Genomic DNA, 14,646 nt, shown 5'->3' on the forward strand with positions numbered 1-14,646 from the left:
TTTTGTTGTGTTATGATCTGCTTGACTTGGCGGTGAATCTTATAGATAAGACTGATGTTCAGATTTTCATAAGAGGGGTTATATTGTGTTTCCAAGCTGTCAACTAGAGCTGCTTTTTCTTTGTCAGTGTGGGCTATTCCCTTTGTGGTCTGAATTGGAGGTATAATAATTTGCCTTTTAGTGCGAAGGGTTCTTAAGAATTGCAGGGCTTCGCAGACTTGTCTATTTAGATTATTCAGTTATTTTATGGGGCTCTTGTGTTCTCTTTCTGACTTTGTTTTTCAATCTAATTAGATCAGTGATTTTACTCTGGGATCCGACTGCTAGGGTGAAAGACTAGTATGAGTGACTGACTTTATTGCTTTTCTGATTTGACTGGTTGGGTTGTTTACAGCTGAGTCTATCTCTTTATTGTGAATAACAGGGACTGGGACAATGTGCTCTGAATTCTGGAGAGCTTGTCCCAAGATATAAATAAAAGAGTGTGGAAGAGAGAATTGCTCTTGTGTACCGTGCTTAAGCAGAACAGGGTTGTGGTCAGAAGACAGCTAATACTGGTATCTAATGTTTCTGAAGATGAATATGTCAAGTACAGCTGAGCTGTGATGGGTGGGTCTGGCTATAATAGAATTTTGCATTGAGTAATGGTTTAGAGCACGACCTTTATCATCGATTGTGGAGCTGTGCCAAGCTGTATGCTTGGCATTAAAATCTCCAGCCATAATGATGGAGTCTGTGGAGCCGAGAATGGAGTCCAAGTCAGGTACCAGTAAAGGGATACTGGGTAAAGGAATATTTTTAAGCATTTAAAAATGCTTAAAAATATTCCTGGTTAACATCTGAACCCGAGTCTTTCTAAGGATATATATAATATATTTGAAGCCAAACTGAGAAATCATTTTAAGATATTTATTGAATAACAATAATAATACACAGCATTGAAAATTAACATTCAGATTACATATTTCATTATTACAATTTTCTGATAAATCTATATATAAGTGAGATCACAAAATAAAGAGAATTAACAAACTTCCAGAGTACTCATACATTTTTTTTTCTCATCTTCAGTTGTTGAATGAAAATTCATCAATTTTAATACATTCAGTATAATGGAATAACAGATCATGTTATTAGATCGTTTAATTATAGATAAAAATTAGTATTCAATTAGTGAGATTACAAAATAAAGAGAATTAACAAAATTCTAGAGTAATCATACATTTTTCAAGTCTTCAGTTGTTGAAATTCATCAATTTTTATACATTCAGTGTAATGGAATAACAGATCATGTTATTAGATCATTTAATTATAGATAAAAATTAGTATTCAATTAGTGAGATTACAAAATAAAGAGAATTAACAAAATTCCAGAGTAATCATACATTTTTCAAGTCTTCAGTTGTTGAAATTCATCAATTTTTATACATTCAGTGTAATGGAGCAACAGATCATGGTATCAGAACGTTTATTTATAGATAAAATTAGTATTCAATTAGATACTGAACATAAACAAGCACTGAAGAATATTATTACGTGACACCCCTAAGGAGTCATTGAATGAGGGCACACTACTAATCGTCAACTACACCTAACTGCCACTAATCATCTACACACACCATCTACTGCCTGCACTAGTATTTGTCTGTATGTGGGATGAAACACCCCTGCTATAGTTTCTTACTTGAACAAAATCATTGTGAATGGACATCTTAGTTTTTGTTAGAACTAAAACAGTAGTCAATTATTCAAAACAAATAGGTACTAAAAAAAGTGAAAATACTTGGGTTTTTAATGAAATGTTGTGTGAGCTCATTCCATGATCACAATTTTAATTGCATTTCATTCATATTTATTATAAAAATGTTGCAAATCTAACACAGCTTTGTACTTTCATTCTTTGTACAGCCAACAGCATTCTATTCACCATATTCAGATACGTGTAAAAGATTGCGATTGTCTAATATTTGGCAGGAACTCATATCCTGATGTAGTGTTTCATTTTTCTAATCTAGACCTTTTGCAACTGCTGGCCAATATAAAAGAGAGGATTGCATTACTCGCCCATCCACCCATTTACATCAATCCAATCGAAGTTCAAGCATAATGCACTATGGGATGTCCAGATAATGTAGCATTGTTTTTGAATTACAGCCAAACCAATGGAGACTATGATACATGTGCATTATACCTTTTAATTGTGTTCTTCTGGTCAGTTTGCATGTTCTGTAGAATAAAAAAATAAAAAATCAGTCACCAGGAGGCAAAATCATGCCACCAGAAACTATGGTGGCAAGGTTACTTTCTATTAAGCATAGAAACTACAAGCTCATTCTACAAGATAGATTAACAGCCTCATCTTAGGTAGAAAGTTTTTTCACTTGGTTACAATTTAAACTAAACTTGTCATGAAATTATTATACTGTTTAATCCTTTATCCAAGTGTAAGCAAACAAAGTTTGGGCATCAAGTATCTTCATGACTAAGCTACTTGCATATAGCGCCTAATGACTTCACATCAGTTGTCAAGGTATGGATCCCATAATGCAAAGTATTATGGGACACCATATCCTTACGAACATGTATAATGCTATGCATTATGCTTATCCTCACCTCCTAAAGAACAAAATTCCTCCAATATGATGAACTTCATTCCATCTTCTCTGGCCAAAGTGCATAACTTTATACTTAGCAACATTGAAAAAACATCTCTATTCTTCAGCTCAAAACACCAACCTATTCAAATACTCTTACTACAATATCATATCATACTTCCTGACATTGCTATTCTAATTTAGCATCATCAACAAATAACTGTGTCAACCTGGTTAGCATGTCCAATATCCAACCAATATGATGTGGGTTGAAATCCTGCCATGGGCAAGGATATTTGTTATCTAGAAACTCCTGCTAGAGCTTGCAATTATATAAAAAACCTAAAAATATATTCGGCTTTGAAATAATGCTAGGTCTATTATCCACTTAATTTATATAAATATACAGAACCTTTTCACACCACATCAGGCTTCCAATAAGCAAGGTGGTGGTCTCACATCAGGTGACAAAATTGATCTATTACCTAATGACATTTGCAAATATCAATGTTCACAGTGGGATTTACACCTATAGCTTACTGTCTGAGAGAAAACGTACTATCCACTCAGCTAATACGCTAGCAACAGACTGACTAAGCAAGAGAAAATGTGCCTAAGATCAATAGATTTATGTTCATCTGGTGTTGTTTATATTGTGAAGCACTGTTATAAAGATCTGATAAATTGTGGCAAACTGCGTCGTGAGTTTTATAATCCTGCATGCTTAATTCCACATGGAAGGGTGCTGTGTGCATTGGCAGTTTAAGGTACATTTGATTTTTTATTGTATCAAATGCAATTGTAGTCCATGGCTGGGTTTTGGAACATAATCTCTACAACAGCAGTTGCTGCTTTTGCTAAAGGCCATCCAAAGATACGAACATAATTATCATCATGTCTTCCTGAAAAGAAAGGTGTAGATTCTTAGACTCATGTTGACTATATCATACTATAATTATCCAGGCTGCACCTGGGACTCACCATCCTCATAACTGATGTCATGATGTTACTATTTTTTGTCCAGTACCTGTATACTTTACATAAAACAGAGCACCAAAGCAAGAGGGACAAACAGACATTTATTTTTCGCTGCCAGTATATATATTATTAGAAGAATGAAACTGCAGTGAAAAGAAATTGGTGGTTGTTTAAACACAGCATGAAACATTTTTGGACCTACAGTATTCTATTAAAATTGGAAAACTGAAAATCACAATTTTCATGTAACTGAAATACATATGGGAAAAAAGATTTCCTCACTGTCAAATTCAATTATGAATGACTAACATATACATGGTTTAGATCAAAGTAGAGTACATACACTGGTGTCAAAAACCTAAGGACGAATGCTATTTCTGAATATTGCAACTGCAAATTCAGACAAATCAGCTCGTAGCAATTTGTATGAATGATGATTTCAAGTAGAAAGAGAGTACACATTCAAATAGTCAAATCACATGCAAAGGGGTCACGAGGTAGCACTCCTCAACGAGATAAAATGTTGCGCTAAGGGAAATGTGTTTGAAGGGTCGGCGAAACGTTTTGTCCAGACACAGGGTCTTGGCACACGTACCTCAGGGCTCTCTTCTGGCCCCTCTCCTGTTCTCAATCTACATAGCAGACATCCCTCTGAACCTGAGAACAACATTCACTGCATTATATGCAAATGATACTGAATTAATGGCAAGATCTCTGACTCCAAAACTGGCAACTAGAAGACTTCAAAGCAGTATACATATACTAGAAAAATGGCTGGTGGACTGGAGGATCCAAGTAAACCCCCAGAAGAGCTCAGCCATACTGTTTTCTAGAAAGAAAATCCATAGTATGGAGGACATTCATCTTTTGGGAGTTAAGATTCCATGGCGGACTGAAGTCAAATATCTTGGAGTGATTCTTGATAAAAAAAAAACTCCTATTCAGCAATCATATAAGACACATTGCCTCAAAGACATCCAAAGTAATTGCACAGCTCTATCCTGTGATCAACAGAAAAAGCAAACTGGATACACAAACAAAGTTAATAATTTACAATTGGTAATAAGATCGGTATCACTTACGCATCCCCCACATGGAACCACAACGCGAATACAAATATTCAAAAACTACAGATATTACATAACAAGTGCCAGAGGATGATTCTAGATGCCACTTGTTTTATTAGAAACTCCCAGATTCATAGAGAAGTCAACATTCCTTACATCTCTTCCCTTCTCCTAGATCTAGCTGAGAAGTTCTTTACCAAGACAAGCAACCACCCAAACCCGTTGATCAAGGAAGCTTCAGAATATAATGAACGGAAAGCAACAAATATAAAAGGCCTAAGTCAATCTTAAGTCCAGCTGAACACAGCTAATTTCATTGCCCTCACCAAGCGAGCTTATAGCTCATAAACACTCCATTCAAATCTTCCATTACAGACAAAGGGGAATATGAAAAGCAATTTTGCTTCACCCAACTAGCCAGAAATGTTATTCGTTATAATGTGTTTGAAGAAAGTTGCAAACTTGGATGTCTTGCAAGATGATTTCACGTGGGGAAGAATTATTGGAAAGCTTGAAGAAGGCCACAGAATCACTGATATTGCCAGAGTTTGGAATGTCACGTAGCGTTGCATCGAGGCTCTGGTCTGGGTAGCATTTCAAACCAATGTAATGTGTTCCAGACGTTGGCTAAGGAATCACCCTCGCTCAACAACAGAGCATGAAGACAGATTATTGCTTATAACAGTAAGCGGATATCTCAACAAACTATGGAAAGACGTCTGCAATAAGTAGGCCTATACGGCTGAAGTCTGCATCCCTTTATCCACAGCTAATAGAGCATGTTTTCAATGGTGTTGTCATAAAAATTGGACAAGATACCAATGGGCTAATGTACTCTTGGCAGATGAGTCGTTTTAGTCCTTCCTGTGATTCTAGACGACACTTGATCTGGCGTGGAAGTGATACTACTTACCATCACGAGAATGTTCTTGAAAGAGATGTCGGCATTATGCTCAATGGATGCACTGAGCTACAAGTGCTGGAAAATGGGACTATGACTGGTGAACGATACTGCAACGAAAGTTTTCAATGCAATGTTAGACTGTTCCATGGTGCTGTAGGCAAAGAATTCATTGTTATGGGTGACAATGAATACACCACATCGTATATGAGCAGTGAAGATACTCCTGGAGACCAAGGATATTAATTGAATCGAGTGGCCAGCATGCTCCCCAGATCTCAACCTTATAGAACACGTTTAGGATTTAATGCTGCTCGAAATTCCCCTCCAGAAAACAACAAATAAGGCCTGATGCTTGCTCTGAAGGAGGATGGGCCAACAGATCTTAAGAACTCCGGAATCACTTAGTGCTAAGCATAGTACGAGGTTGAAAGAGCTGCATTGCAGTTCAGGGTGGACATATTCCATACTGAAATGTCTCTGTTTTCTGTAAGCCCTATACATTAATTCCTTAACTACATCCTTAGGAAATTTGTAACTTTTGCCATAAACATATTGCAATTTGTACGAAATTTATAACACATTTTTTATAATATAATTTATTAGTATGTTGGCAATAAATCTGTCTATATTTGGCTATAGTCACAATTTTTTTTTTTTTTTCATATACAGGTAAAAATGTAGTTCATCCTTAGTTTTTTGATACCAGTGTAGATGCAAATTCAGATGAATAATGGCCATGAAAATTGTAAGTCACAAGTTTTTAACAATCATACATTCTCCGCCCTGAATGTGTCTGAATGAGCACACAGAGTGTGTTCATTCAGAGTACATATTTGTGTGTTATCCCTTAAGGAAAAAAAATACATTCAATCTGGTAGCATTTTTTTTTTTTTTGCTAGGTTGCAACTATATCATACCTTAAAGAAATTATATTCATTAATTATTAGAATTAACCAGACAAATTACTTCACCAACCAAGAATGGCCATTCTTGTTTTAGACACATATTTCACTAGTATTAGCAAACAAAAGCTTCTTGTCAAGTATAATGCCCATATAATGGGAAAACTTATGGCATTGAAAGTTAATATAATTAAAAACAGCCCTGAATTTGACTTACAGTATGTAAATATACAATGCCACTTCTAATTGCATTATAAATTAATATAACTGTTAGATGCTATATTATTTCTGATAATTTATCATATAGTTCTTCTAATTACAAATCAATATAACAGCTTATTTTACTAAGGAGCTTTTCTAAAAAAAAAGACTCGAATGTGAACTACAATATGTAAATATATAGTGCTACTTCTATAATCTTAATTCACAGTAATCCAATCTCCCAGTAATTTGAACTGTTCTTCACAATTGCATGGAAAGTACTGTATTAAAAAATAATAATAATTAATGTATAAAATATTTTGTTTCCTTATTTTATATGAGCAGTTCATGTTTACTAATTTTCTGTTAATGAATGCAGATGATATTTAGGGACTTTCAACACACTAAATGTAACTAGTGCAAAATTTTAGTCTTGATTTCAATTTAAATATTTTATTTTAATCTGTTTCTCCAGCTTTTAAGTTCATATGAAGTGAATATGGTATACATGCTTCAGGAGTAAAACATTAGCAGCGGATAAATGTGTATTTTTTTGTCATGCTGGAAATATATAGTTGATTCGCACTATAACAAACTGGTAGAGATCACAGGAATAGTTTGCTATAGTGAATACCATTTAGCATAGCATTGTACCTATGAAACTTTTCAGTAGTTTGGTATAGCAAACTGAGAGAGTTAACATCCCTAATTATATTGAGATACTGCAGTTCCTCTAAATATTTAATATTTTACGTAAAATCTACAATGTCTTAAAATCCAAGATTTTCAAATATGTGTTTTTGGTATTCAAGTAAACCAAAAATGTTCTCTGTAAATCTTGTTGGCCAGACAAATTTAAAATGCAGCCCACAATTCATCACTTGACCATATCTAAGGAAAAACTATCTAGTGACTCAGTTTCAGCAGAATCTTTCAAGCAAACATTTTTAGAAAAATGTTAGGAACCTTTACTTAATTTATAATCAAACTAGGGGGCTCCCCTCCCACTGAGTTCCAGGCTGGTAAGCTGGTTCTCCTTCAATTCTGATGAGACATGAAACAACAATGTGTTTGTCTCGTGAAGGCAAACACATTGTTGGACGTTTCAAAACAATGAAGAGACAAAAAACGTTTCAAATTTCAGCTTATCGTGTTATATACTGTATATAGAATAGATTTATAACCCAGAAGAAAAAGGCTTGGTTTTATTAAAATAAAATGTTTGGGAGGAAGATCAACAAAGAGTGAATCATATTCATGGCTTGTGCTACACCAACTGGAAATCACAAACTTCAGCTGCTGGTTATATGAAAATCTCAAAATTCACGTGAATTAAAAACTGCACTCTTATTATTATTATCATCATGACCTCTGTAGAGTCAAGGGACTCGTTGCAGGAGATCCCACTCACTCTCTCACACATACACCTCATCATACCTTGACTTAAATGCATTCACCACACTTTCAGGCAATGCATCTCAATCACTCATGCAAAAAAATCTACTCCTCACCACCTGCTTAGATTCTTCTTACACAGCTTTCCCACCATACCTACTCTTGTTCAATCATCTTTATTACCGCTTACCATATATATCTGCTCAGTCGTAACTACCCCACTCGCATCCCGCTCTATTCCATTTCTATGTTGATCATCCCATACATACGTTCACTACTATTCCCAATATCTACTCTCCCTATGCCACATCTCCATCCCCCGTTTCTCTATTCCTATTGCATTCCATTCTCTCTTCATCTCTCACACTACTATTGTTTTCACTATCCTGATCTTTCACTTCATCTCTTACTTCTGATCTCTTGCATCACACACACACTGCAATTACATCAAGCAACAGTTTGTTTTTGCAGTTCACCCAGTCCAAAGTCGTTCAAATGCAATCAATCATGTCTGTATAATTCCATTCCTCCCTCAAATACATGCCATACTTCCACAAACTGTACGCGTTTCTCACACAGCTCTGCCAGCATGCTATTCATGATTCTGGCTCTCCATCTCCACTCATCGCCATACCTCAGCAACAAACTGACAACCTTTCCCACTATTATCTTTCATGCTCCTCAAGAACCTCTTTGTGTTCACTTAAATCATTAGTTCTCACAATCAACACTAATTCTATTGCTTATTTCCTCCTTAAGTCCTAAGCACGAATTATCTTGCTCACTCTCTCTCTCTCTCTCTCTCCTGGATAGCACCTTATGGGCTCTCTCATTAACTAATCCTCTAATGGAATCTCCATACACTGCTATCTTGGAATCGCTGGTCACCTCTTTTACGCTTTTTTCTTTCATTTTATTATTTTGCACACTTTCATTAGTTTCCACTAAATGTCTAATATCACTCTGCATATTCCTCATTTCATTTTCAATAACTGTTTCATAAAATCTTGCATTCAGACAATTTCATTCTCTGTCTCTCCCCACCCCTGTTATCTCTCCTCCTGCAGCACCTTACTCCCGTTTCTAAGAGCCTTCGTAGCTCAGTTGGTATAGACGAAACCCTTTGGTCAGAAAGACCTGGGTTCAATTCCAGTCCATGATGTGAGGAAACTTTATCTGGTCTCATACGGAGGTAGAGGATTTTTTTTTCACCTGGAAACTCGGATTTTTCATCCCTCAGAACAGACAAACCGGCCCCGTAAACACACACGGATCTCATCACATCATCAATGGTCCTAACAGGCACTTAAGCACCCACAACCCTCCAACTGTACTTGGACTTCGCAACTGTAACTCGAGGATAAGGTGGTTAGCCCCATGCCTCTTGGTGTGTCTCATGTCTGCAGATGTGTGTGTTCATGGGGATGGTTTGCCTGTTTTTTTTTTTTTTTTTTTTTTTTGGGGGGGGGGGGGGATGAAAAATCATAAAATCTAGTCATAAAATACATACTTAATCTCTCATTAGGAAGGCTCAACCCAGGGAGGGGACCAAGGCCCTCACGCCCACAAAGAAAAGGAAAGATGCTCAATCATCGGTCATATGCGATGCATAGTGTGTATTCTCAAATCGCCTACTCAACTCCCCCCCCGCCACTAAGATTAAATCCTGAGTGCACTACTGGCTCAACTCATCCCAAGGGGTGGGGAGGAAGGAAGGGGGAAAACCAATACGAATAAGAAGACTTCCGTTGCTCATTCATACTTCCCTTATCGCAAACTTTCACTTCTACATTCTTGCATTCTTTCACTCCTTTAGTTTCACTAGCTTTACATTCTGTTTCTTTCATTTATGCTAACCTTCATTCATTCAGTCTGTTTCATATTTCTTAAGTCATACTCTAACAAAATATTGCACTTTCTACGAACCCATATTTTCTCTCATCTCCTGTTCAGTCTCTCACACAAACACATCTTTCACATTTTGCCATGCACACATGACATCGGACGAATTTTGAAAATTCTATGTATTAAATGGCATTTGACTTTTGCGCTACTAGCCTAGTTGTGCTATTTGTAGCATGCCTTGTGCATACCACCACTGTGTTCTGTTCAAGGCAAGATTCAAAAATTCTGTTTAAAAAAAGTCAGTAACAAATCCCTATCCCTGAAGTGACCATATTCTTCCACATCTTTTGCCAGCCTGGTTGGCCGAGTGGTTAGCATATCCGCTCTCCAGCCAAAAGGCGGCAGGTTCGAATCCCGACGTGGGCATGGATGTTTGTAATTGTCTGCGAAATTGGTGGTGATCAGTACATGCCGTTGTTGTAGATTATGCAGTGGAGACGGAGAGTTGTAGAGTGATGCTGCCCTCCCTTGATGAGTATTTCGACTCCCTGGAAGTGTCACGTAATAATAATAATCTTAGTTGACTACTCTTTGCAATATGTCCTCTAAATTTCATTTTAACAATTTCCTGTATGTAACAGAGTTCCATATGGTATTCTCTCAGTCTCTTAGCAAAACCGAGCAGTATCACTATGTAGCCATTTCCTTTATCAAACTCAATAACTGTCGCTTTATTGTAAAAAGTGAGCAAATTACTGAGCCCTATCTTTCACAAAACCATGCTGCCCATCAGAGTATTATATTCCTGCATTCTGTCTTGTGCCAGCATCTCCAATATGTTAATCACTCCTGAGGTAATGAGTGGTCTATAATTTACTACTTCTGTCTTGGAGCCTCCTTTATGCACGAGAACCATTTTACCTCCTTTCCATTCCCCTGCCGGTTTTCCAGAGGTGAAACTAAAACAACAGTCTAGTCAGCAGAGCTGTGAATTCCTTTGCATATTCTCATAATACATGGACTGATATTCCATCTAATCCCATGGTTATATTTGCAATAATTTATGCAATATCTCAAGTACCTCCAATTCATCTATTTTCACATCTCTCTCTGGTACTTCAATATCTCCAATTTGATGGTTCATTTGATGGAAAGGGACAGAACCAAACATCGTGATGGGAGTCCAGGTCCAGTTGCCGAAGCAGGAGGGGTGAAGCGCTGTTACCGAAGAGAGGCAGTTGGCAGAAACCAGAAGCAGTCAGACCCAGAGGAACAGACTTTACGGCAAACCCATGCCACATGAAAAATTGGGAGAACAGCTGATGCCAAGTGTCGGTCAGATGTCCTACTGCTGCGGGAAGTCAACCGAAACCAAAAGTCGCAGAGTGATCTTCAAGCCTGAATGCTCAAATGTCATGCCTGAGCTTTTGAGTACCGGGAAGATTGCAGTCCAAGACCCGCTGATATTGCAATGAAAAGCCCTCCTGAAGCAAGACTCTCCAGACGGAAACATAAGGCCTGAGATGAAAGAAAAACCACAGAGACTTTGATGCAGGACCCTTGGAAGGTGTCGTGACAAAGAGCCTCTGTAAGTGTATTACATCCTTTAACCCCGCTACCGACCAAGACATCTACAGACGTCAAAGTAATCATGGATGCGAAGTGCATATTAAAATTATAATACCATTGATATTACATTGAAATATATGATGGATACGAAGCATACGAGGATGCGTATTTGATCCATAACGGCCGGTGAGGTGGTTAATGCACATTCTTTTGTAATCTAGGAGATATGTCATAGATGGACTGATAAGAAATATCTATAAGAGAGTACTCTGATTTATTGTTTACTGGAATATAAATTGTAAGATAACTTGCCATAGCTAGCTAATCTCTTTATGAGTAAATTAGTCTCGGCAATTTGATTTTTTTAAGCAGAGAAGTAACAGAGTAATTACATTGTATAGACATTTAATATTTAATATCGAAAAAGGAAAGTTTGTTTCTTTATATCAAAGGTATATAAGGATAAGTAGAGAGAAAGAGTAACCTCCCTATTGCTTATTTAATGTACTTTGTCACACCTGATTGTTTATTTTTACAATGCACTGTTCCTAAATAAATGCAAACTTAAGAGCGAAAAACCAAGTAAGATAGCCGAAGCGCATAGTTAAGTGCAAATAGACCACGACTTGTTTGTGTCAAGTTTTACTGAAGGAATTTGTGTTAGAGAAAGAGAGAGAGAAAAATCAACCAGCCATATTACTGAGTTTTATGCCAATTAAAAGATACTGGTGGCACAGTCTTACCAAATAAATTTTCTGGTATTCATAGGCATAAAATAAAACTCATAGTGCGAAAGGTAGATAAACTAAGTACGCAATAGTAAGAAAGAATAGTCCGAATAAGAAAGAAATATATAAAAAATAATAATAATGGTGGCTTATAAATAGCAATAAATAAAATACCGCTTACACTTGGTACTTCAGCCAAACAGCCAAGGATGCCAATTTTAGCCCAATTATGGGCACTATTTAGGACTTTACACTTACTCTCAGTTGATACTCAGTGTAGTGCCTGCATATATATTATTTTATGTTCCCTGACAATGATGACAGTTTGACTTTATCAAAATATTGGAAGTATGAATTAATTTATTTTAACTAATATATTATTCTGTTATGATTTCCTTAAAAATACAGTTATCTCTGCTCATAGTTGGATAAAAAAAAATGAGTCTATTACCAAAAATAGCTTTGCTTTCTTTAAGTGTAAGAACAACATGAATTATCAGAATTTCAAGTATTAATAATTCTTCTTGAATATAATAAATACATCTCAATTAATTAATATATTTGCTTTTTTTGTTATCAAACTGTAGGAGCATATGATTTTATCAGATAATTTTAAATCTCACAGAAATTTGATTTTCACTATTTCTTATCAGAGCAGAAATAATTACATATTTTTACTATAACAAGATATATTACTTATTTTGAAATGATTAGTTAATCTAAATAAAACTTTGATTTACTTACATTTAATTTTCCAGGAAATGAGCTATATATACGTTTCCAGATTCAAAAATTTATCCATGTCCTCATCTGCGAAAAACATGGGATTTTCTCCATTCTGATCAGAATGAATACTGCTAAATATTATACAGTCATCTTCCATGCTAGAATCTGATTCCATTGGAAGTGTAGTATGATCGTACTCACCCGAACTTGAATTATTCATAATGCAGTATGCAGGTTGTTCTATGCCAGTGTTAAAAGAAGTACAGTCATTTCCATCACAGAAACTACTTAAATCGTTAATTTCTTCTATATCACATTGAATGCTTTCTCTTGGATTTTCTACCACAATAGTTTCATCCATGCTGTTACCTGATATTGCTGTTTCACTGACAGCAGTAAACTGATGTTGGCCACTTGATTCATCAATGGAAACTGTAAAGAGTCTATTTATATAGCAAAAATATCTGGTATTTTCAGATACACAATTTGTGCACATTGAAGTACTACTAAATTCATTAGAAGTACTATGATAATTGATTTCATGCTGATATGAATCAATATCATTTATAACTTGGGTGACATTGTGATATCTACTTTCTGCATTACTAGCTGATGCAAGAAAGTAAGAATTTTCTCTGTAATTCAAGTCTGATTTTATTCCTTCAATGAAGCTGAAAGAATTTTTTAAAGTTTCTGTTATCAGATCTATAGCTTTGCAGTTATAGTTTTCTTCTGAATCCAAAACTTCTGAAGGGGCCATTTCTGTATGATTGTGAATATCATTATCAAAAGAAAAAACAGATTCCTCTGCATAAGCAGATATTTCTGGATTCCTTACTTCAAAATTAGACATAATGAAAGAACTTACTTCTATGAATGTTTTTACACTAATTCTGAAATGTCTTATTTCAAACTGACTAAACAAAGATCTCTCTCTCTTATGTTAATAATCAACAGCAGATTTGAAATTCAAAATAATACTTTGTTATAGCTGTTCTTGAAATTAATCCACAGTTGTCCCAAGATTGTTCATTAGTTTACTCTGAAAAGAGAATAATATTCATTAATTATTTACTGTGATTATGGATTATGTGATCATTTACTAATTTCATTTTTAATAACTTTCTATAGTAATGCTCTCCATTTCTTCTACCACAATATTGAGTGATGTTTTAAGAATTATATCAGACGTCAGAGAGATCCAAAATTCCTTCTTAAGGGTAAAGTTTAAAACAGTTATTCAGAGCTGTTTGGGGGCTCTGACAGGACAAGTATTACCACCTAAAACATATATTTTCCCTGGTTGTGAGGAAATGCTAACTGGACGTGATGGTAAATGTCTTTCAGTGCCCAGCGAAACACTACCCTGCATTTTGGAGGTGTGAAGTGGCTACTGCCATATTTCATCCCCAGAGTAAGGCCTCTGGCTTCAGTTCCCTACCTTATCGCATACAGTGCAGGTGATGGCATTGCTAGGCATGCTTAACACACTGTTATCACTAATTAACAAGGGAGCCAGTTTCTGCTCCATTTGAGGGTACAGCAGCAGGACAGTTTTCTGTAGGCTGGCCACCAGATAGTACATGGCATTGAACCTGATGGTAATGCATCTGTTAGAGGCTTTTCAAGTGTGAAAGCTGGTGAATACTGCTACTGCTTACACTTCCAGGTTATGCCTGAAGGGAGACCGAGTTAGTGGTATGTAGAGGGCACCATTCGAGGCCACGCTTGAACTGG

The 14,646-nt window shown here is 36.1% G+C and overlaps 1 protein-coding gene across 3 annotated transcripts in view; it reads right to left on the reverse strand.

Moving 5' to 3' along the window:
- Positions 1 to 895: 895 nt before the first annotated feature.
- The window catches only part of LOC150110092 (uncharacterized), a 35,697-nt gene continuing 21,946 nt past the window's right edge, over positions 896 to 14,646 (reverse strand). The window contains exons 2-3 of one of the 3 annotated variants that reach the window (XM_090397946.1): positions 12,928 to 13,951; positions 896 to 2,226 (exon numbers count right to left, since the gene is read on the reverse strand). In XM_090397946.1, the coding sequence (XP_090254072.1) occupies positions 12,950 to 13,762 (813 nt within the window). In that variant the 5' untranslated portion in view covers positions 13,763 to 13,951 and the 3' untranslated portion in view covers positions 896 to 2,226; positions 12,928 to 12,949. Of the gene's footprint in view, positions 6,928 to 12,927; positions 13,952 to 14,646 lie in introns of all 3 variants that reach the window. The other 2 variants (XM_090397938.1, XM_090397930.1) reach the window with 2 other exon arrangements.

Source organism: Typopeltis vanoorti, chromosome 1 (assembly GCF_054136105.1).
Source record: "Typopeltis vanoorti isolate ZY-2024b chromosome 1, IOZ_Tvanoo_1.0, whole genome shotgun sequence".
Lineage (NCBI taxonomy): Eukaryota > Metazoa > Arthropoda > Arachnida > Uropygi > Thelyphonidae > Typopeltis > Typopeltis vanoorti.